This window comes from Lissotriton helveticus, chromosome 5_1, assembly GCF_964261635.1.
Source record: "Lissotriton helveticus chromosome 5_1, aLisHel1.1, whole genome shotgun sequence".
NCBI classification, from domain to species: domain Eukaryota; kingdom Metazoa; phylum Chordata; class Amphibia; order Caudata; family Salamandridae; genus Lissotriton; species Lissotriton helveticus.
The window spans coordinates 1187038646-1187064469 of NC_136065.1; the positions used below are offsets into that span (position 1 = coordinate 1187038646).

At 44.4% G+C, this 25824-nt stretch overlaps 1 protein-coding gene across 2 annotated transcripts in view; it reads left to right on the forward strand.

Moving 5' to 3' along the window:
- Positions 1-25824, forward strand: part of LOC144755205 (pancreatic triacylglycerol lipase-like) — a 356705-nt gene that overhangs the window by 325110 nt on the left and 5771 nt on the right. For both annotated transcript variants that reach the window (XM_078643894.1, XM_078643895.1), the window contains one exon: positions 11177-11288. In XM_078643894.1, coding sequence (XP_078500020.1) covers positions 11177-11288 — 112 coding nt within the window. The remainder of the gene's footprint in view (positions 1-11176; positions 11289-25824) is intronic.

Sequence of the window (25824 nt, forward strand, 5' to 3'; positions counted from 1 at the left end):
AATCCTTGCAGCTCCAGATCCAAATGAAAGTGACCAGGAGATGGACAAAGCACTGGGAGGAGCCTGCTGGACAGGAACAGGAAGTTGGAGACTGTGGGGCACTTCCTTCCTCCCCCCCCCAAAAATGGACTCCTTGCAAAAAAAAGGCCATGCAAATGTCAACCTGAGGAGTGATTCTGATAAAAATCATAATTTTCTGAAGGTTTATCCTGTTTGCTGGTGATTTTCTTGTGCAGAATTGCAAAATCTCTATTTCGCGATTGCGAGATTGTTCCTTTCCGCCGCAACTACGTGTTCGCAATTGCGAACTCTCGCGAGGTGTGCTGTGCAAGGTGGCAAGCCGCGATTACGTATTCGCGGGCGCCAAACTCCCGCGGGATCACGCAGCAAGAACTAAAATGGCGCGGCACTCGCAAAATATGATCGAGAAAAACAACTCGGCAAACGCTTAATGACGGAGAGTGAACGCCGTGCACCAACCAAGCAAAAAATCCGCCGCGAGCGGATTCACGGATTTTCGACAAATTCGCGCGAGTTCGCGGATTGCGAATTTGCCGAAAATCCGAAAAATCCGCGAGCGGAGCGGATTTTACGCCCATTTATTCCTGACCGATGTCTGACGGACTTAGTCTGCCCGACATCGGAATCAGGCCCTAAATCTGGCCATAAAATTGTATTTCATTGGATTACTTCGAGAAAAAGCAAAGGGTTATGGTTTCGGAAGCCTGTCTGTTTTCCTGTTAGGGTTAAGCACAATTTAGATTTTTAAGTGAAGATCATGAGGCAATAATATGCTGACCATAGGGGGTCAGCGTAAATCAGTTTCACGGTTAATTGGGGTTCGGTGTGGATACAGTATCAAACAAGCCATTGTGTATTCCAGCTATATTGAGCCACAAGAGTCAGGCACTAACTCCTGCATGGTAGATTTGTACTGGAGCGATGTGAATGCTGTCATGACCCTGCTCTCTATTTGCAGTCACCTTACCATGGATCTGGATTTGGCAGATGGGCCTGGAAATGGGGATTAGAAGGAAAGAAATGTGTGGACCTACGTGTGATTTTCATCACCAGATCGATCTGTGTTAGGGACCGGCTCTTGAATCAGGTGCAACTGGTGAAGTGTAACCAGCTAAAAGCAAGGCAAAAAGACAGATGTTACATGTACATCATGACCAAACAATGTGACACATTTGTTTAAGCATAAATACAGCCAGTGCTTAGTTTGTAAAAGTATAAGTGTTAGGGCCCAAGGCAGCCCTTAGTAGGCCGTTGCCACTTGCACCACCCACTGACCCTGCCAGTGCTGCCAAATGCTATTACCAATGGCCTGGACCCACTACTATTATTCTTATTATTGTATGTTAAGTTAGTGAACTATGCTCTGCATATACAAACAGCGCCACCATGTGGTAAGCTGTCATAAACATTGTTGGAGTTCAGAATTAGATGCGGGTATAGAGCACAAAGAAACACTGACACAAATTAAGCAATGAATTTAGGAACAACATTCCAGTTCTGTACTCTGCTGCTGCACAAACAAAATATGGTTTGAGGAAAACGAGCCATTCCACCTGCAAAACAAGAGAACCAATACAATTATAAATAGAGAATCCTGCAGTATGTCACTTGCACCTTGAGAAAGTTAAGCACTTTTAGGTACTTTCAGTCTTAAATTGCATCAAGCAAAGCATTAGTGGTAGTTTTCATGCATTGATCCAGGCAGCGAGATATTAAAAATATAATGCACAAGTAATTAACATAAGCTAATTATTCAAATGCCTGCAAGAATGTTCACCCCGACATTGAAGGTCATGCACAGCTTCTAACTCTGGCACATGTTGGGCCATTTATTCTAAACTAGCTGGGATACACTAATCTTTATATTATTCACCACTGTACAGAAGGATTGGAGGATCACACCAAGTAGGAGCACTGGAGAAACAGGCAAGGATAAGGATGAGGGCAGGAGAGGTGGCGGTCCACACTAAACAGGTTTGTCCTGATCAAAGTGTTTACCTTCTAATTTTAATCTTTTAGGTCCTGGTCCCCCATAGGAATACACTTCTAAAGCCCCCCCAGAACCTCAGGAGAGGCACTTATAGACTCACAGGGAGGCAGGCAAAATCCAACATGAGGGTCCAGTCCAGTTCCAGTTGCCGCTGGTCAGGTGTCTTGTAGCTTGTTGTAACACCGTAGCTTTAACAGGAGGTCAGTCTTATGACCATTGCAGTCCACATGTTTGTCCAGGGCACGAGAGAGAAAGCAAGCCAAGTCTTCTAGGCTCTCTTCAGGTCTCAGACAGCAGATTCAGTCCTCTTCTGAGCTTTCACAGATCCAGGATTGTCCTGACGTGCATGCCTGGAGATGCTTAATGTTTGCCTGGATCATCTAACACTAAAATCCGGTTTTAGGCAGTCCCTGTAACCACAACAAACATAAAAACAGAAGTCTGTGTTGTATTGATGAGTCACACATCAATTAGTGGAAAGAGGATTTAATGCAATAGCAGAGCAGGTACACAGCCAGACAGGTTAGCAGTCAGGGGTAACTGACTACATTAGAATACAACACATAGGAACGCTCTGAGTAGAATGTGGAATGAACATAGTTAAAGCAACATCACATAATTAAGCAACATAACACATCCCCCTTTGAACAATATATAAAATAAAGTTATAACTTGTGCCCAACACCACCCCCCATCAAAACAGAGAAAAAAAAAACATCATAAAGGAAAATTTTCAGAAATGTAATCTGCTAACCATACGGGAGGCTTTTTCTCACGCCTAGGGTTTCTGAAAGCATGAACCTCATTATCACATGCAGAACTTGAAGATGTAGAAGCACCTAAATCTGACGAAACTTGGCCAGAAACGTCTGAGACAGGACAACTGGAAGTGTTGGACGTCTGGAAGGCATCGGAAGCTTTAGGACAAAACAAATCCTCTAAGTCAAACAAGTCAGAAGACTCCTGAGAAGACGCTATACTAGGAGGGATAACCTGAGGAGGAGGACATTTAGCAATCCTTTTGAGGTTCCAAACACGTCCATCAAAAAGACGAACAGAATTGTTTAAAACTTCGACAATTTGCATAGGTTCATAAAAACTACTTTCCTCCTTGGAAGGTTTACCAGGTTTCTTGACCCTTACCCATTGACCAACAACCAAGCTAACATCTTTCACCTTGTGCTTCGAGTCATACAACATTTTGCTTTTAAGATGTGAAGCTTGGCTCCTTTCCTTAACAACATCTTCAGACCAATTGACCACATTGGACTTAAACAACCATCCTGGAGTAAACTTGGTACGTGGATTCCTGCCACGCATAAGTACAAAAGGAGGAAAACCAGTAGCTTCACATATAGAGGTTCTGTAAGACCAAACCATCTTTAAAACTTGAATTTCCCATTCCTTACTTTTACCAGACATTTGAATTGTACTTTTAATGACACGGTTAAACCGTTCAACCATACCATTACTGTTTGGATTATAAAGAGCAGTGGTCTTGTGCTTGATACCAAGTGTATCAAAATACTCTTTAGCCTTATTAGAGGTAAATTGGACACCATTATCACTAAGTAAAACTGAAGGAATACCTTCCAACGTGAAGGATGTATCTAAGAACTTTAAAACAGTAGCAGTATCAGCTTTGTTCACAACCTTTACACAAGGCCACCTAGAAAATAAGTCCATTAAGACCAAAATGTATTTTTGCTCACTGCCAACTGGACCCATGATATCAATGGCTAAATGTTCCCAAGGAGAACTAGGTGCAGTCATGTTGCCCATAGGAGGCTTACAGACAACTAGTGATTTGTCAGCTGTTTGACACATTTTACAGTTCCTTACAAATTCATCGATTTCAGCATCCATACCAGGCCACCAATAAGAGGTTTTAACTGTACGTTTAGAACGAACTATGCCAAAATGCCCCTCATGGCATAAGGCCATGATGGAGGACTGCAAAGACTTCGGAGGTATGACTCTCTCTCTAAACCAGATGCTGCCATCTTGAACACTTCGTTCTAATCTAACATCCCAAAAAGGCTTCAAAGGATGCTTACAGTCAACTTTCCTCGGCCAGGAGCCAGCTAGATGAGATTTTACTAATGAAAGCTCTTCATCTTTCACATATTCATCAACCCACTTTTGCTTTAAGATGCCTGCACCATCCATGTCTTGTACATAGGCTACCTGAAAGGAGTTCCACAATTCATCCTCACATTCATCGAGTTGCTTAGGCATTCTAGAAAGAAAATCGGCTATACAATTCTCTTTGCCAGGTACGAATTCCACTTTATAACTAAAATCTTGCAGTTTAATAGCAAGTCTGGCAACTCTCGCTGAAGTGTTAACAGTACCTTCAGTAGTTAGGACTCTGAGTAATGGCTTGTGATCACAGCGCAAAGTAAACTTAGTACCCCATACAAAAGCTCTAAAGTGATTAACTGCCCATACACATGCCAAAGTTTCTTTTTCGATGGTTGAGTATTTTTCTTCTGTGGGTGAGAGTGATCTGGAAGCATAAGCAACTATCTGCTCCTTACCATTCACACCAACTTGGGATAAAACCGAACCCAAACCTTTAATGCTGGCATCTGTGGTGATAATAGAATGAGCATCAGGATTAAAACTTTTTAAAGAAGCAATATTGGCAATACAACTTTTGATGTCATCAAAATCTTGTTCACATTCTACTGACCAAGCAAACTTTGTCTTGTTCTTTAACAGCTGTCTTATATTATAAGTTCTGGTCGTAAAGTTGGGAATGTATTTTGAACAAAATTCGGCTAAGCCAATAAAGGATCTGACATCATCTTTTCCCTTGGGGGAAGGAGCACACCTGATAGCATCAACTAAGTTGGGTTTTGGTTTAATCCCATTACAATCTATAACGTGCCCTAGGTAAGTAACATGATCACTGGCAAAGGTGCATTTGGTGTATTCAACAGTTAACCCTTTGTCGTTAAGGATGCTCAAAACTTTATTTAAAGTATTGTCATGATCTGCCCTTTCCTTTCCAAAGATGAGGATGTCATCCTGAAAAAACTTAGTGTTTTTAACAGTGGAAAACAACCTGTGCATTAAACGCTGGAAAACAGCTGCGGCCGAAGCCAAACCAAAAGGCATCCTTTTAAATTGGTAACAACCCTGTGGGGTTATGAAAGCAGTGTATTTCCTGCTGTCTCTAAACAAAGGGATCTGATGGTACGCAGATGATAAGTCGATTGTAGTGAACCATTTAGCCCCGTCAAGCAAGGCTAACATCTCATTGATCTTCGGCAGAGGAAATTGATCTACCACTATATTATCATTTAAGTGGCGAAGGTCCACACATAATCTTAATTTACCATTGGATCGTTTCACGACCACCAAAGGGGAAACCCATGCAGACGCTTCAATCGGTTCAATTATGTTGGATGAGACCAATTTCTCAAGTTCCGTAGCCACGTCTTTTCTTAGGGCAATTGGCACACTTCTAACCTTATGGATCTTAGGTGTGGCAGAATCCTTCAAAATTATTTTGTGTTCGAAGTCTTTCAATTTGCCAATTGTCTTTGTAAAGACTGCAGGGAATCTTTTTAACAGTTCTTCACCGGTTTTGGTGCCCTCATCCATAACTAAAACTTTTTCCACAGAGTTGGGGTCAAGAATAATGTGTAAATCCCCTTGGTCTTTCCACCCTAAAACAGAGGGACCTTTTTTTGATACATATAACTTGCCATATGATCTACGGTTCTTGAACTCAAATTTCAGCCAACGAAAACCAACTATATCAATTTTGCCACCATCATAACCTTCAGGATCAATATCAGGAGGAGACAGTTTTGGACCAACTCTGTCAATAAATGTGTTACGCCATATATCTTCGTTTATGATCATATAAGGCGAACCAGAATCAGCATAGACCTTGATGCGTACACCCCCTATGTGTATCCAACATTCAGGTTTGTTGTCAACAAGCAAACAGCCATCCCTAATGTTTAGGAGTAATTTCTTTTTCAAAACTACAGCACAGTCAGATGCTTGGTCCTCATCACTAGAAGTGTTCTCATCAGAAACTAAGTCTTCTTGAATACATTTGACAGTCTTTGTCTTCCTTCTACATGCTTTGGTGTAGTGACCATACAGTCCACAAGCACCGCATTTACTCTTTTTTGCAGGACATGACTTGGCAAACGCCAAATGTTCTAAACTCCCACATCTATAACATTTGGGAGATTCATTATTGAACTAAAGCTGTTTTCCAGCAACCAGACAGTGGATACACAAAAAGGGGCTTATTTACAAGCCCCTTGCGCAGTCGGCATGTCACTTTTTCCCATATTAAAAGTGATGCACCGGTGGTGCAAGGTGCGTGTAAATAAGAACCAAAGTGTTTTTTCATTCTGTTTCCCTCTGAAGTGCACTCCAAATACTACATATAAAACCCTAGTAGACCTGGCAAACAGTTCTTAACCCCTTCCATGCGTCGGACGGCCCCCGGCCATCCGACGTCATTGTGGGCGTGTGCGTTGGACAGCCGGAAGCCGTCCAAACCGAGCATGCGTCATTTTTTTCAGCACTGTGACAGAATGTCCGCTGCAGCGAAGGTGTTAACACTCCAGCAGGCTCTGTGATGTCAACAAGAGGCCCTCTGTGATAGGGGCTTACCCGACTGGGAGGACAAAAGAGGGGTGGAGGCCTGGGTGTTAGCTACATCTACTCGTGACATGGTAGGCATCTTTGAAGTTCCGCAAGGGGCTAGGAACAGCCCCCGGATGTCCAGTTAAGGGCAGGATAACATCTCCCCACAACCAAGGCCCCTTGTTTTTTTTCTGGAAGCAGTACACACTTCCCAGTGGGGGAGCCATCCGCAGCCACATGATAATTGAAAGTTTCAGGAAAGCGCTAGAGGCGTTAGCAGGGAACAGGTAATTCAGATAACTTTTCTAAAGAACCTTTTTGTTAATAGTTGGAAAAATGTGGCTTTATCATTAAAATGGATTTTGTTCAACTATTAAAAAAAGCCCTTGAAATATTTTTCTAGCTGCTACCACGCTGATATTACCATTATATGGTGTAATAATGTAATCCAGTGCTTTCCTATGGAACCAGCCAGCCTTGCCACAATAAAAATACCTTTTAAGCTTTTTCACTTTCAAGTAAAAAAAATGTATGCAGGGATTACCCCCTTAAAACTATATCTATTAAAATGCATTATTCATTACAATAAAAAGTTAATGCAGTAAAATAATTAAAGATATTAAAATATATATATATATATACACTCAGTCTAAAATAAGTTTGTGATAAAATGTACATGCTATTGCGCTCATAATATTTCCTTCTCATATACTATAATTTCCCTGTTATCAGGCCTTAAAAATTGTAGAGCACTTTGGTGATGGGTTGCCCCAATCTGACGACAGATTGGGGCAAATAACTTAGTGCAGAAGTTTGCATAGGCTTTGGAGAAAAATAATACATGTGTCATAGTCTCAATTTCAAGTTTATAAGTCGGACATTTTCCATCGGTTGACCATTGGCTACAGAAGCCATTCAGATGAAGTATGCCGTACCTCAATCCATACTAATATTATAAAGAGAGAGCCCAAACCTTTGAGGCGGGTAATCTCAGTAACCACAGCACCAATCACAACACCCAATACAGCATTGGAAAGGGCAGTTGCAGCAGAAGGAAATAGGCTATGCAGACGCCCACCATATATATATATTTTTTGCAGAATTTTATATAGCGCAAACTTGACCCAAACCGAATCAGGTATCAGAGCGCTTTACATAGCACCAGTTACGTTACATGAAGACACATGTGATTTGCCCAGAATCACAGGATGTTTGGCATCGTTACCAAGACTCGAACCCAGATCCCCAGGTCCGAGGTCGAGCACCTTAGCCTTTAGGCCAACTCCTCTATACATTTAAAAGGTAAAAGAACCGTGCCAGCAAAGTAGTCCCTTGTGGGCGTGTCTGCGTTGTGCTGTGGGCGTGGGCTGGGGGTGTGTGGTACGGCCATCACATCGTAGGCTGTGGGCGTGTGCTGGGGGCGTGACAAACGCTGGGGGCATGACAAACGCTGGGGGCGTGTGTCCGCCCTTCATGCCATGTGAGTTGTCCATACAAGTGCCAATTACGTTGCTGCGCAGCATCAAGGGGCACGCTGGGGGCGTGACAAGCTGGAGGCATGAGAAACGCTGGGGGCGTGTGCTACGTTCCGCCCTTCATGCCATGTGGGTCGTACATTAATCAGAAGATCATCTGCTGTGGCCGTGTGCTGGGGGTGTGACAAACGCGTTCACCTGGAGGCCTGGTAAGTAACTATACTGCAGCCTCTCCAGCACGCTGTTACTGAACTCTCTTATTCAACGAAATTACACGCGCCTACTACCATCAACCAGGGCTCAAGCCGGGCTCAGGCGGCGGATCAGTACACTAATTACATGCGCCTGATAACATCAACCAGGGCTGCAGTTAGGCCTCAAGCGGGGGAAGACGCGCCTGCTAACATAAAACAGGCCTGCATCTGGGCCTCAAGCGGGGGAACACGCAAATGAGCGTGTCTGCGGGGGCAATTACTGCAGCCTGTCCTACTCGCTGTCACTCAACTCTCTCATTAAACTGATTTACCCGCGGCTGATAACTCTCTCATTCAACGACATTACACGCGCCTGCTAACATCAACCAGGGCTGTAGCCGGGCTCAGGCGGCGGATCACTACACCAATTACACGCGCCTGCTAACATCAACCAGGGCTGCAGCTGGGCCTTCTCCGTCCCTATTCTAATGAAACAAAATTTTTTGTCAACCGCGAGATTTTAAAATAAATTGCCCTTGCCAAATACACACATTACACACATTCTATTTCATACCCGGACAACTTCGGGACGGGATGCTAGTTTTATATAAAGTTGTTAACATAAAAATTGTATAAGTGTATCTAAGAATGGCTCAAAATGTATTGTACACTTAAGACCTAGAAATATATAGGAAAGGCGAACATATCTGGTGCAAACCAAGTCATTTCCTAAGACATGTAGCCAGTATGCAATCTTTTGTAATGTATGTAACTTCTCTTGTATTGTTCCATAGCACATCTAGATTCCAGGCCAATGATATCTAATTGGTTCCATACAAATAAAACCATGGTATTCTACAATATCCTCGTAGTCTAAGTACCTCCTCGAGGGACATTCTATAGGTGCATAATTTGTGTGTCTGCCAAATTTGTAGCAAGTACAAAAGTGGTCTAATATTTACTTTGCGTACAGTAGAGTTTTTTCACATATGCACATATGCAAATAAAGTGGTAATAATGGGGTACTCTGTGGCACCTTAACAAGGATCTAATTAAATGCTTTTCCACTTTGTCCAGACTGGCAAATTTTTGTTGTCCACATAATCCAACCCCATTAAGGGTCGACTCCAGAGCTTGAACGTTATTAATCTGTAATGCTGGGGTGAATCTATAATGCTGGGGTGACCGAATGTACCAGTGTTGATCTGTGTACCTTTCATATCCTCTGAACTATACTGATGTTGTTTCAAGGTACTTTAAAATGAGCTTTTTCAGTGTAAGGACATGTGGAACTTTCAATTTAACACGTCCTACTTTTAAATACCATTCACCCTGTCTTAAGGGCAATAAGGCCTACCTACGGATGACATATTAATATATAAGAGAAAGATTTAGGCCTGTCATAGGGGTTTATTTTGACACATTGAATTGGCAGTTTTAAACTTCCCTGCCAGGCTACAATGGTAGACTGGGGTCAGATTTGCTGTGTCACTTCAACAGGTGCCAGAATGGGTACTGCAATCCACTGGTGACATTTAACTGTCAGACCCTGGGTACACCTGGTACATTATAGTAAGGACTTATAGGTAAGCAAAATGTGTCAATCCGCTGTATACCAATGTCATCATATTTAAAGGGGTAGCTCAAGCACTTTACCACTGGTTTGCAGCGTAAAGTTCTATGGCCAACAAAAACAGCCAAGGTAAAAATATGGGGGAATACCTCGCAAAGGGTAGTCATTTCCAACCAATTTAACTAATGCTTTGTGATTTCATTGAGAGTGGCTGGGCAAAGATCCATTAATCAGGACCTGGCTATCCAAGAAGCAAACTATTTGCAACCGAGAAGTCCTCTGTGGAAAACCACTTCCGGAGTAGTAACCAGACCTTTAAGGAAGCAATTTCAGGTCTCTTAGCTTTCAACTTCAACACTGTGAAAATATATAGACGTAGGGGCATATTTACAATAGAATGACGGACTGCGCTCCGACATTCTAAAAATACAGGAATGCGCCGTATTTTCAATTGTACAGCACATCCTTGTATTTTCCTTAGGCTGGTGCAAAATTCAGCTACCTAGCGCCAATGTAAGCACCCTTGCACCATAGTGCAAGGGTGGCTGTATTGAGGGAATGATTGTTTATGCGCAGGAAGGTGTCCCTTCCTGCACATAAACAATCACTAATTGTGATTTGTAACTCCTATGTGTGCTGCTTTGCAATTGCAAATCCTAATTTTTTTAATGCTAGTTTATGTGCAAGAAGGTACACCTTCCTGCACATAAACAATCATTCATGGTGATTTGCTGTTTCTATGTGTGCTCCACACAGAAACACACATAGAAACAGCTAAAACGAGGAGAAATGAATATTTTCTCCTCGTTTCGCCATGTTAAAACCAAGGTATTTTTGATCTTAATTTTGGCACCGTCCCAGATTTACACCACCCTTGTAAATAGTGGGGAGTGTAAAAATCAATGGGTGTTGCGGCGGAACACCCTCCGCAACACCCATTGCCCACCCCTCTCACGCTAAGTGTATCGTGAAAGGGGGCCCTTCTTTACATGTCAGTGTTAAGTGGCTTTACGCCTCCTAGTAAATAAGGTGAAGGGTTTATCACCAAAAGGAACGTCACTTTTGTGACGTTGCTGTGGCAATAAGCCCTTGTAACAGTTTTGCAAAAATTGGACCGCAGAGGCAATGAATAGCCCACTGTATATTTTCCAGTCATGAGCCAAATCACCTGAATGCCACCATCTCTTCAGTATTCAGTGGTAAAAATCATTTTGATTTACAATTCGGAAAGATACTTATAACAATTAAAGTGATTGTAAGGGGCATTGGCTATATTTTAATGAACATGTCCTTAATTCTGCAGGCTATCGGTACAAAGTGTCGGTCACTCTAACTGGAAGTTCGAGAGTGACCGGCTATTTCAACGTGGCACTTTATGGAAGCAATGGCAACACTCGACAATATGAAGTTTTCAAGTAAGTTTAGTGTGAAATGCGAGGACGTATTCCCTGTTGCACAGTTTTTATCAATTTGAATAAATTGTCGTATTAAAGAAACCAAGGTGGACAGTCTAACTCGTGGAATTCCTATGCGGCATAGTGTAAATAGAAGGGGTGGTGCCTATTCCGCGTTATTATTACGAATCCATTAATTACTCGTTATTAACTTCTGGGAATTAATAACGAGCGATTACTTTCGAGACCCAGACGATTTTACCTTGTTTTGAAAACAGAACAATTGAAAATTTCGTTTAATTCAATATTCTTTCCGTTTTTTATTTTCAGCAGTAGATGGCAGTGTTGGTTCATCTACTCTTTTTTTACTGCTGGTGAGGTGGGGTATTATGTGGACTTTGGCCCTAGTGTACCGCCTGCTTTTATCTTTTCTGATACCTTAATAATTTGTCAAGGGGTGGGGGGAGATCGGGATAAGGGCTTACAACTCATATGCTCCTCAGGGCCGCAGGAATAATGCGACAGGAAAGGATTCAATTGTGCTGCACCGTTGCCTAAATTATGTGACGGGAAAAGACAAAATATGCAGTGTAGTAGTGTGGCACATTTTGTTGTAACAGTATCACTTGTTATCAGTGACCGAAGTGTATTAGAAAAAGTATGGAAAGTGTGATGGTGTGCGTAATGGGGCGGGCTGAGTGAGAGTGGGTGTGTGGTCATAGGTGTGCTTAAAAATAAAATAATCCCTAACTTTTTTCAGTCTGCCACCATATAAAAGAACACACATTTTAAGTGAAAATTAAAAGTAGGTTATGTTAATCGGGGGGGGGGGGGGAAATGCACTATTGTACATTATGAAGCCTCTATTAGTTAATGCACTGGACCAGAGAACCACAGAAATGAATCCTGGTTGGTGCAGTGGATAATAGTGGCTTATGTATGTTTAGTGCTACAAGGTCCCAGAATGTGACAGAAAGCACTGTGAACATGTAAGTAATTATGTTAAACTTGCATTAGACACAGTGTAGGATAAGCTGCTACAAAATGCGCAAAAAGGTATAGGATTTTTTTTAAATGCTTCCAAAATACAGATTTTAGTAGTGCAAATTGTTTTTTAACTGTCTTTTAACTGTCTCAGCTGTGAAGCACACGCTTCACAGCTGAGATGGCAGCTCCATTACAATACCTCTCAAAAAGGATAAATGTGTGTCTCAGGATTCCATCCATTAAAGCCAATACCGCCATACAGGCTCTCTTTATATTTGCAGATTGAGCAGTTGCGGACATTTACATTTCTTTCAGGTATGCAAGCATCCTGGCAGGAATGCTTCTTTAGCTGTCTGTCCTTCCTCAGTTTGACATCACAGGAGACTCCCTGCCTTACATTTCAGATGTTTCCACAAACTCCTTATCCACAAAGGGTCACGAACATAACGGTGCACACTCCAATGGTGTATCCACTTAATAAAGTTGTGCCCATAAACAATATGCCCTTGTGAGACCAGTCCTTGAGCATAGAAAAATGAACTAATGTAGGACTGTTATGAATTAATGACTAGGGTACTAGTACAATTCTCGAAATTTGTCTTGTAAATATTATGTTGTAATTTGTCAAACGTGCAATTGTGTTGTGTAAAAAGAGTGTATATATTTGTATGTAAAAAAATCTATTTTTATATGTACGGCAATGTATAAACCACGGACAAAATGTTCAAATGTGCATAAAGTGATGTAACTTAGCATGATAAAATAATTTATCAATACCCAAGAATTAAAATTTAGGGTATACAATCTGCTTTAAATAAAGAGCAGTAGAATTGTATAATTTCAGTGACCCTGTCTATTATGAATAACTAGAGCATTCAAATATATTTTTGTATAGGTTTCCTATATGTTTTTGTTCTACTCTAAGTTTTCTCTGAGATTTTCCTTCCTCCTTTTCTTTGGCTGTTCTCTCTGCCCTCCTAATTCTAGCTGGACTACAGCAGAAATCTACTCCAGAGGTGGAAGAGAGGACCCCTGACATATACATAAAATATGTAAATTAGCAGGTTCTGCTGTAGACTGTAATGAATGAAATCAGGGAGCAGGGACGTATGTGACTCTGGGTGTGATGTAGTCCCCCCCACCCCGGCAGCTTTAACAACATTGTCATACATTGTCATTATGGCTGGCCTCATGCTGAAAAGACCAGTAATGGAAGTAATAGGCCCCTTAGTAAATATGAAGCACCGTGGGCCCGTGAAGTGCCTCCTGGAGCTGTGCCTGCTGATAGCAGCCGGAGTCTCTGGATGAATCTACTTAGGGACTCGGATCCAGAATTACAGATTCTCAAAGTAATCAATCATTTTTTTAGGAGATCCTCGTGGTCCCATATGTAATCACCATTAACTATTCCTCCTAGGGGTACTGGTATCTCCACTACCTGTAACTCCTGGAGAAGGTGGGATGGTGGTTAGTCTGGGTCAGTCATAATGAAGACCTTAGACTACAGCTCAGTTTTTTCTCTTACGTACATGGAACTTTCCTGTGTCTGTCCTATACGTTTTTGGACTCTTTTCATATTGGTTCTTCACAGTACTTCTTTCGTGGGACATATTTCTACGCTTTCACCACTCTTCTGCATTTCTATTTGTAGAATTGGGTTCCTTCACTCCCCGCTGTCATTAAAGCACTCCAAATCCAGATAATTTGTGAAGAAATGAAGACATTATTGGTGAGCACGAATAAACTCAAATTAGACCACAGATCACCAGTGTCAATGATGTATCTGGCATAGCTAGCCTTGTGTTGCATCACAAGCCAGCTCTAGAACACCCCAGAACAATACTTGGCCATTGCACAACTTCCACTATCGCACACAAATAAAGACACATAATGTACGAAGAGCACTAAGCACTACACGACATGCCAGTATATGAGCATGCCTGGGAACTGAAGACCGATAAAGAAAAACATCAATAATTAGTGGCACAGACACACATCACCTTTACAATTGTTTTCTGTACTTCTGCTTGCTCTCCTCTGCATGCCCTTGAAGTTCATCTGATCCACCCTGCCTGCCAGCACTAGCCTCACGTCCTCTAGTGTTTCCAGTTACCATCATTCCTCTAGCATCTCTCCATTGTCCTACTCTCTCACTCCAGCGAGAACCAGTCTTCTTACCATTGCCTGCTGTGAACATGGCAGCTTTGTACAGTCCAAGGCCCTTCTATGGTCACAAACGTGCCAGGAAGGACAACAAGAGTTGGAGCGGGGCGCAGGGTAAGGCTGTGGACATTGGTGGCAGCATGATGTGAGGACAGAGGGTTGGGGCGCACCATAACACCGGGTGCCAGCAGTGGTGAGAGGTTGGGGCTGGGGGTCTTTGCTTGGACTTAGGGCTGGGCAAGGGTGCTCAGAGGTGGAGATGGGGATGTGGCTCCTGGCAGCACCAGCTCCCTCGTTGCCGTGAGTGGACCACTGGGGGCACCTTGGCGGCAGTAGGAACATTTCCTACCCGCGGCAGTGGGCTGCCGAAGCTACCACTTTCTTTCTTTATTGTCGACCCTTCACGAACCTAGCAGTGCACAGCATTTGAAAAAAAGTAAGAATTTGCCAGTCCGAAGGCTTTGTATTTTTGCACATCCCTATCTAATTCCCAGTATATTGTTATTTGATTCGATAGTCTTTTATCCTTTATAAACTTCACATTCGTCTTCTGTTGAACAGCTTTCCTCAAGGAAACCAGAGTTACCGTGCACCTTTGTTAGTTGCTCTCGTGGAACTGTGCATCCTTCGTGCAATATCCACAGGAAGATGCACGTGAGAAGGCTTGCTTCCCTCCAAATGTGTGCGGTCAATTTTTAATCTGAGCAGGCATTTCACTGGGGCCCAACTGCCACGTTCTTTTTTAATATATCGTGGATATTTCAACCAATTCAGAGCTCAGTTTGTCTCTTAGAAAATCTCTCAATGCCCGTGCAAAGAAAGGCTGCCTCCTCTGAAAGAGTAAGGAATGTAATACATGACTGAAGAAAATATTTCCTGCTGCTACAAAATAAAGAAGTCGGGGATGAGACTGAGTGGAGTGCGGAGACTAGAGGCACATTTATTAAACTTTCACACAATGCAGGGCAGCAAGCAAAGTTGTTCCGCTGCGTTGCGTGAAAGGGAGAGAGCAGAAAGGCTCTATATTTACATACTTTTGCTCTCTCCTTGTGCTGGTGCACTGTGTGAAGCCCAGCCCCAACGCTGGCACTCTTGGACAATAGTGCAAGGTGCTCGTTTTACTAGCAGGATTGTTTTTGTATAGGAAGGGGAAATTTCCTGCACAAAAACAATCTATAGAGGCATTTTCAGCTTTCTTGTGGAAATAACGGGGAGAAAGAAAACATATTTCTCCTTGTTATGCCTCACTTAGGAAGGTGTTACATTTTGTTGCATTCCCAGGTGTACAAGTCTTTGGAAATCTGGGAATGCGCTAAAATCCATGGTGACCGCAGCGTGGACCAGTGTTAGTCAGGTGTCCAGGCCGTACTCTACCTAGGCTTACCTGGACCAGTCATCCACACAGTCTTGCAGATCTGACTCCTGGGCCTTAGGCTTCTGCCTCTTCTCACACTCTCTCACTCTCTCTCTCACACTCTCTCTCACTCTCTATTTCACACTATCTCTCGTGCCTCTCTATGCCTTCTGTCTCTTGCTCTCTTTGTTTGCTTTTAACTTTTTTGCTCTTCACTCTTTTGCCTTTCACCCTTTGCTCTTTTCGCTTTTGTGACTTTTTTCATTCTCTTTCTCTTGTGCCTTTTGCCTTTGTGCCTTCTTTTTCTGTTTTTGCTCTGAGCTTTTTTGGGCAATTTCACTCTTCGTTCTTCTGCCTATCTTTTTGCTCTTTCACTGTCCATGCTTTGCTCTTCTGCCTCTCACTCTTTGCTTTTGCAATTCACTCTGTGCTCTTTTCGCTTTTACATTTTTTGCCTTTTTCTAGCTTTTTTGCCTTTTTCACTCATTGCCTTTTTGTTATACGCCTTTTTGCTCTTTTTAACCATCTCTTGGTGCCCCTTTTCTGTGTTCCATTACCCGCCTTCCACCTCCCTGCTCCATGACTGTGTCTTCCCAGACCTCTGCGCCTTTCCGTTCTCCTGCTAAGCTCCAACCACCACCCACTGTGCTCCTCCCTTTCCCCAGGACCTACTAAATGGTGGACTCAGCAGGAACTTGCAGTGGAGGTGTAGCTACTAGGTGCACGGGACCTGCCGCTGGCGAACAAAAGGCGTGCCAAAAGAAAGCCCATCTGCACCTGTTCATGCCTGAACCAGGCCCAGCACCATGAACCCTGGTCCATCAATGTCCCCCCCACACTACCCCCATGGCATTCCTACAGTCATTCACCCTAGGACACACATTCCCAGGCTGCTGCCACACCCCACCGCACAGCCCAGAATGAGCCTTCTCTTGCAACCACTATCGCTTTACATGCAACAACCCACCCTTTGCCTACACCACTCCATTTCACCCAACCTACACCCAGCACATCTCCCACTCTCACTAGTAAACACACACTCTGACATAAAATTATCATGTATGCTTCTCAACACCAGCTCCCCCAGCAAACTTGCCACAGAGATCTTGGACATCCTGAACAACACCCCAGACCTTCTCTTCCTCACGGAAACATTGCACCTGACATCGCCACGGCCATCCCGGCCATCATAAGAGAGGACCAGCAGCATTAACCTGGAGGAGGTGTTACAATAATCTTCCTGGAAATCATCAACTGCACTACTACCACAGAGAAGGAGAACCCCTCCATGAAGCACCTACACGTCAAACTGCAAAACTCAGCCACTTACACCCTTAACTGAACCCTCGTCTACTGACCTTCTGGATTACAAACCCATTCACCGATACCATAGCAGATTTCATCACCCCCTCACTATTAACTCCTAAACCTAAATCCTGCAAAGGGACGTCAGCTTCCACCTGGAAAGCAGAATGACTCCAAATCTGTTGCACTCGTCAAAATACTAGGAAATCTCGGACTGATTCAACACGTCATCGGACCCACTCATTCCGCCAGGCACACCCTCGACCCTGTCTTTGCCACTTTCAACAGCATCAAAATCCCCGCAACCATGCCTCTCACTTGGACCCACACCGTGCGCATGAACCAGCCCAGCCCCACTGATGACCTACCTAAAAAGCAACCTCAAACATATGGATGATTGGATCCCAGAATGCGCAAATTCCATGGGCCCCCAGAAACAGAACAACCAAAAGTAACACAGAAGCAGACAAACTGGTACACTGAGGAACTCCGTTCAACCAAATAATACTGCAAACAACTGGAAAGAAGGTGGAGAATGAATCTCAAAGAAACAAACAAGGGCACTTATGAAGCAGAACTCAGGCATTACCACCAGCAGATCAGAGAAACCAAGAAGAGGACACTAGCAAAGCGCATAGATAACAGCTCCAAGAGCTGCAAAGAGATCTTTGACATCATCAAAGACTTCACCACTGACAGCATCGCCCCCTTGCAAGATCACAGGCATCTTCAACAATTTCTACCTGTAACCGGATCCCTGCAGCCTCTCTTCCAACCTATTCACAAACATTGTCGGAAATACACTGACTACATGGAAAACAATCACCACAGAAGAGACAGTGAACGTTATGGGGATAATCCAATCTGAGGCACCAACGGATCCCTGCCCCATCACAACTACAACATGGTCACATCCCCAATCAGTGAAGTCCTCACCATATCTTGAACCCTTCCATCACTACTAGGACATTTCTAGAGGCTGGAAGCACACAGCAGTCAATGTAATTCTAAAGAAACCTACAGCAGGCCCCACCCACCTAGCAAACCACCACCCTATCTCCTTACTACCTTACCCAGTTAAGCTCATGGAGAAAGCCATTAACAAGATTCTTGCCCGCTACCGTACACACACAAGACTGATGTCATAGCTAAAAGAGACATCTACACTGCCTACATTTTAAATGTAATAGCACCAGTTGTGTCCTCCTTAATTAATAGTGTTTCAATTACTACGTGACATGCTTGCAAATAAGTATCATAGGTTGGGATCTCCTGTTTCACCCTTTGGTCTTCCATTCCTTTCAGACAGTGCAGACTTTAGGCTACCTAATTTTCAGGTGTGTCTGTGTTAGTGCTAACACCCAATTCACTGAATGATGTGTGGCTCAGCGGGAACTTTTTTGGGCCCCTGACAATTGTGACCTGCGCTCTTGCTTTCAGTCACCTTCAACGATGTGAATGACATCATCTTTAGTTCATGGGTGTCAGAGGTCACCAGTTTGTCCAGGCGGTGTTAATGTAGATTCATTCCATTCTTGCAGGCAAGTCTTGGGCTGTGGCACTGGGAAGTTTCAAATGTACCCCTGTGAAGTTTCTGTGTGGAGTGCCTGAGTGGTCCACACTCCCTGCATGTTCATTTTAATACATAAGTGGTGGCATTGATCCATCTATTCTCCTGCTTTGGTCTCAGACATCATGTTTACGCAGGTGACACTCTGACCTACGTCAGTGTGAATGGTAGTCCCAGGGCCGGTCCTAGAACTTCTGGGGCCCCGGGCGAAAGGGAAGATGTGAGGCCCCTCTAATTTGCATGTAAAATCCAGTCGCGGCTAGCACGATTCATGGGTGGGAGGTCTCGCAGGGGTTATTTAAAAAATAAAATAAACTTACCTTCCCAGGTCTCGCGTCATCTCTGTTCCTGACCTGCTCTGTTTCTTTCCTGCCTCTGGCAGGAAAAGGAAGCAGGCAGCCTTCCTCCCCAAAGGCAGCATTGTGATTGGTTGGGACGCCGACCAGCCAGGCGCCTATGGGGAGGCCGTTTTCTCCATGTAGGGTGCATTGGTGCCTACATGGACAAAGGCCAGAGTGTGCATGACTGGTTAGGTCGGTCCCAGAGGGCCGACCAAACAGTCAGGGCCCTTAGCAGGGGGCAAAGCACTCCTCCCCTGCCATAAAGCAGACACGCCTGCCCCCAACCAAACACTTCTGCTTTCTCGCAGTGTGAGTAGCAGAAACATAAAATGGTCGTTTTTGCATTTTATATTTCTGCTTCTCGCTTTGCGAGAAAGCAGTGGGATGACGCTCCTCCACCCTAGTGGAGGAGCCGCCCTTGGTAACATCACAATAAGTGGCATAACAGAAAGTTATACCGCAGGACTATTGATCTTATTTGGCATCTCTGAAGAGACCTAACATGGACAGCAGTAACATTGACAAAAAAATAAATATACAAATTAAATAAGTCCATATATTTTAAAACTGTATTAAATGGATTAAATGTGTCACATTGGATGGAAAAGCTAGGTGCAGGTCTCACAAAGATGTATATTATTTTCTCCTCGTTAACTGATTGTTTCCAGATGAGTGCATGATACAATTTCCTGTTCTGCCTCATAAAGGGGGGCAATCCTGTGAGGTAATGAGGGGCGGTATCATTCAAAATATAAAATGACAAAAGAGAAAACCTCACTCACCATGGATAGAATTGCACATTTCAAAAGGCTCCCTTATCTTTATGTGCCATTATTGTGCTACCTTAGGATGACATTAATACCTCGTAATTTGTTTTAACATTAATCCTCTCTCTCACCAGTATCCCACACGCACATGCTAAGAGACGTAGGACAATCTTTTTTGTGTGTAGGCTCTTTACTCGCCAGAATTATGTTAAGTGTAAAACACAACGCATATAGTAAAAAACATAAGGCCCAAGGGAGAGAACGACATTTGGACATCGCAGAACAGGATCATGGCTGCAAGGTGTAGGTGAGCAGGCCAGCCATTGTGAAAGCAAGGCAAATTATGACTCCCCACTACCCTCTGGTCACTGACTGAGCAGTAAAATACAGCCATAATTTGGGTGCATTGGACACATAACCCCACAAGATCATGGTCCCATTGCACTTTCTACACTATTGATAGCTATGCCCTTCAGATGTCGCCTCTTGCCCTAAGCATGGGATTCATGAATCTGTGCCTCTCAGCATTGGACGATGACAGTGAGGCCTAGGGGAGGGTGGGCCGCAGTACTGGATCATGGCTGTGCAGTGCAAGGGAGAAGGAACCAGTGACATAGTAATGTTGTCATGGACCGTGATGCAAGAAAGAGCCCTGGTGCCACTGCACCTGCTGCACTATTGTTAACTACACCCCCTGAGAGAGGATCCATGGGCCTCATAGCCATGTTCCAGTGCTGCTTATGTCATAGGAGGGTGCCTCCTCTTGTGAGTGTCGAACCATTGCTGTGATGCCCAAGGGAGGTAGGCCTCTTGTAGGCCTCACGGCTCTGTAAAATGGCTGCGAGGCCCTTGAAAGAGGGCTGTAGCACACCAGTGGTGCCATGGTGTAAAGTGGCTGCACAGTACAGTAAAGCATAATATGGGAACATTGCGCTCTTAATATGCCCGAACCTGGTGCCATGCCACCTGCTGCACTACTGATTGCTATTCCTCTGTTACACAGGGCCAGGGTCCAGCACTGTGAGAAAAATTTAATTGGACCCTGGGGTGGGGTCCCACACCATGTGCGCCCCTCTCCTGTTACTCTCAGACATGGTGTAGCATTGAGAGGATTAGGATAGACCCAAAGGCCTATCAGCATTGAACTATGGCTATGAGGCCCAGCGGAGAGGGGCCCTCTGCAAGGCCTTTCAGTGCTACACCATGGCTTCAAGATGTGGACCCCCCTATCATGCTCTGGCCGTTGCAGAATCTTATAACATGAATAAGTTGGCGTTTTAATTTCTCTTTGCTTTGAACGCTTTGCAGCATTCTCTTCATAGACAGTTTCTGTTCCTACACTGTCTCATGCAAAAACCAGTTAATTTTACTCAGAGGCAACAAACATGCAAAGTAAAGAACAAGCATTCCGACTTTTTGTTCACGTTTTATTTTTGTTAAAATACATAGTTGGAGAATAGCAAAGGCCAGTAAGGATAATGCATGGAGTGCTATGTGTCAGGTGTATATGCAAATCTACATACGGGGCTATATGCATACATCGACACATTGAGCACAAAACAAACTCAAGCAAACTCAAGGCAAGTGGAAACTATGGCTTGGGGATTAAACTCCTTGTTGTTGCAGTGTGAGCCGATCAGACAGTTAGTTAGTGTGCATTAAAATAGCTGGAATTAAGTAAAAAATAAAAATGGCTTTTTTGCGATCGATCCGTGATTTTTATAGTTTACATAAGGTGAACTCGGTGCTAGGGCATTGGGGTGATTTACATGGGCAACAGTTACACTGCACAAGATCAATGTATTTTTACTTTAATCTTTGGTGAGATTAAGTGATTTGCCCAGAATGACAGGATGTTGAGCTGATGCTGGGACTAGAACCTGGTCTCCGGCAGCTTAGGACACAACGCCACATCCTCTCTAGTTTAATAAAAGCCTAACAAAGGTTCTCACTGCGACGCCCTTGTAAATACACCCACACCCTCCAGGAAGGCCTATCATAGTTCACTCCTTCCCCAGCCCTCCATTTCCTCAGGCTGATGACCTTGCAGGGGAGGGGGTCAAGAAAAAAGACACAGCTACTGCTGCTACCGTGGAGGCTAAGGTGTCAATTGCCCATAGCCAAAAACCTGCTCCCTCAGTGACGCCCCTGCATACTCCCACCTTCCCCCACCCACCATTGCCTGGCAGGGGAGCGGTCTGGGGCAAGACACTTCTTTGCGCCCCAATGGGGGGCTGAGGGGAGAATTACACAACACTTAGAGCAACACCTGGCCACAATTAAGGCAGATTGCCACACTTAACACCTTCGCCCCTAACAACCGGCCCACATGTCACACCTTTCAGCACTGCTTGCCTTCGCAACCCAACCCTGTCCCCAATTAAAGGTCAAAGCTGCAAATGCAGACGGGCCTCGCACTACATGTGGGCTGCACAGCCCTGGGGAAAAGGGCCCCTCCCTGGGGGTTAACAGCCATTAACCAGTGCTGCGAGGCACAGGAGAGGGGGGCCTCTTCTCCCATTCTTAATATGCTTGCGAGGCCCAGAGGAGAGGCAGCCCTTCCCTGGGCCACGCAGTGCTCACCACAGGCGCGAGGCTGGTGGGGAAAGACTTTTGCGAGGCCCCCTGTTGATGGGCTGAGCTCGGGGCCCTGGGCAGCCGCCCATGCTGCCCATGCCTAGCGCCGGCCCTGGGTAGTCCAACTACTCTTTTTTTCTTGTAATCTCTTTATTAAAGCTTTCCAACACAAAAACAAAACACACACCGCTTCTCTTTGTATTACAGCAAGCCAGTAGCATCTTTGTCCCAACATATATACAGCATTAGGCGCTTGCCTCAGTCTAGTGGAGTCTCTCCCCACCCACGCCCCGATAACGTCATATCTATGTGGGTCGCACAGATTCAAGGCCAGTCTCGCGTATTATTCCAGAGTTGCCAGATCCATTCCGATTTTTTCAGGCATCCTCTACGGATATAAATGTGCTGTTCGATCAAAGAACACCAGTCCATGACCATTTTCCATTGTTCTCAGTCCGTGGGGTTGGTGAGCCCTATCGCTGGATCACATTTCTCCTGGCTACCACGAGACCCACTCTGCAAAAGATTTTTGCATAGTGACACATGGCTACCTCTGCATCTGGCCATTTTACTGAGCATGGGGGGAGGGCTAGAAGCCTGTAATATCTATAAGGCAACATTCTATTTCTAACCAAAATTGCTTCAGGACTGGGTAGTCTCACATCGTATGTAGGAGAGTTCCCCTCTGGCCACACTTCCCTAGCTAGCAATCTTTCGGAGTGCAGACAATCCTGGCCAGAAGCGATCTAGTTAAGTACACCCGCAAAATCTTTAACTGCACCAATCTGAAGCCTGCAAGTATGGCCACCTTGTGTGGTTTGGCAATCACTTCCTCCCACTCCCTCTCTTTGAGTGGACCCAAGTCTTCCTCCCATTCCTCCTTAAGGTCAACCAGGGTGCCTAGGGCATTGTGTATATTTTTCCAGTATATGAGAGAAACTGTTTTCTGTGGGATCTCCTCTGCCATCAGTCTGTTATTCATAGGCGATGCATCTGCAAGGCAGCTCCGCTTGGGACATGAGTCACCATGGGATGACATAATTGGAAGTACCTAAAAGCCTCTGAGCTTGCCAGGTTGAACTCCCCTTGGATTTCTCTTAAGGTCTTTGTGTCGCCCTCCCTGCACACATCCCCTAACTTTGTGATCTCGATCAAGTCTCATTTTAGGTTTCCCACCTCCAGGAGGACGTTGCTATCCCACAATTGGGTTTCTCTAGTTAGGGTTCCTTCCCATTATAAGCATTACAATGTTCTGGACACCTGTCTGTGTCCCAAGGTTGTTAGAAAGAGGTGATTTTGTTTGGCTTGTGGAGAATTACAGAGAGCTAGAAAATGTGATCCTCATTGCCTTTGGGACCCATATTGCGTTCAAGGGTAGCATGTCAACTAAATAGGCAGCCTGAATGTGTTTTTTTTGGGTGTGCACATGGGTGAAAAGCATTGCGCATGCATTTTGAGCAGGCAGGCTAAATGACCTGTTTACTTACCAGCTGTGAGGCAAGCAGTGTCTTGACCCTTGAGTAAACGATCACGCCCTTTGCAGGAGATTATTGTTGGTCTCGGCCAGGATCCTACTGAGTGGTATGCCAGCATAGGTTTACCACTGCCAGCATAGGTTTACCACTTCATAAAAAAACACATATTCTGCAAAGGTTAATAGGCATGTGTAAAGAGAGTGGGACTAGGAATCTTTGCAACTGGGATAGCCACTTGCCCTCTGTTCTTTGTATAGGTGTTATTTAACCCCATGCGCGCTGCGGGTTTTCCCGCTGTGCGTTGACTTTTGCGAAAAGCCGCGGTTCATGACGAGCTCAGCTCGTCATGAGCGTACGACAGGCGTAACTCATGACGAGCTGAGCTCGTCATGAGCGTGGAAGGGGTTAAACAACCCTGTGGAATGTTCTTACAGTTGTCCATATGGAATCAGAATGTGAGGTTTGCATTGTAGGTGGTGAACGTAACAGGCACATGTCACAGAATATGGCCTAGTACCAACTTTTGACAAGGGGGACAGTATTTGTATGGCATCTTTAAGAAAGTCGATGTACATGCATGTCTGTAGTTATGATTATTATTATTACTATTGCATCTTGTAAAGCGTTCGGCTACCCCGAAGGATTTCCAGGCGCTGAACCAAGGTAGAGTGAATGAAGCCCACATGTTAGAACAACCAGGTCTTTGAGTTCTTGTGGAACACAGTGAGGAATGTTCAGCTTTGTAAATATTTAGAGAGGTCGTTCCATAGCTCTGAGCCTATATACATGAAGGACTAACCTTCCATGCACACCAGGCAGATTCTAGGCACTCTGCAGAGAGACCAGTCGAGTGATTGAATCGTGCACGTAGACTGGTAGGGCACCACCAGTTATTGAATATACTGTGGGCCTGTGCTGGATCACGCCTTGTGCATGTAGCACAAGACTTTGTACTGCATTTGTTTATCCATGGTCAGATGGTGGAGCTCGCAGAGAAGATTGAACACCAAGGTACACTTCGGAAGGCAATAGAGTACCCTGGCCACGGCATTCCGGACTACTTGTACGTGTACTTGGATAGCTGTACCCTGGAGACCCAGTGTCATTACCCTTTCCAGAAGGATGGAATGGGACACAGTGTCGAAAACAGCACTGAGATCTAATAAGATCAGCGTGGTTGTGCCGCCCTCATTCAGGAATCGTCTTAGATTTTCTGTGACTCCTAGGAAGATGGATTTAGTGCTGTGTCCCACCCTAAAGCCTGACTGTGATGAGTGGAGAAAGTTTTGAGCTTCCACAGAGATAGGGAGCTGAAAGTTCACATGCTTCTGCAAACTCTTGGAGAGGATGGGCAGCATTGAGAGCGGTCTTAAATTAGGCCAGTTGGTGGTGTCAAGGTTGGGCTTTTATAGAAGTGGTAAGACCATGGCATGTTTCCAGGCCTGTGGGATGCATCCCTCTCACATTGAGGAGTTGAGCAGTCTAACCATTATTTGGAGTAGATCTGGGTCCAGTAGACTGAGTTTATTTGGAGGGATCAGATGGAGCGGTGAACCCAATTTAATTGACCAAATTAGGTTCAGAAACTGAGGGGTGCCCAACAGGGACTGCGACTCCATTTTAGGAGTGGCAAAAGACATATATGATCAATTTTCTTCCCTTCTTGGGATGTGAACCCAAGTGCTAATGCTGGGGGTAATGTTAGCAGCCTGCCCATCAGCCGTATGATCCTTTGTGAGGTAAAGCTGAATATTAGCCATCTTTTTAACAAAGAAGTGTGCCCGTTTTGCACATTGATTTTGAGACAGTGAAGGCACTAAGGATGTTTTACTTGGATTCGAGAGTTCCTTGACCACATTTAAAAGTGTCTTCAGGCAGCTTGGGCATTAGCGCTTTTGTCCAAATAAAATGCCGCCCAGCAGCACCCATGGTAGTGTTTAAGTGATGATTTATATCCTGCTTTTTGGTCCTCATTGTAGGACGTTCGCCACTCTCTTTCGAAGCCCTTGCATCATTTT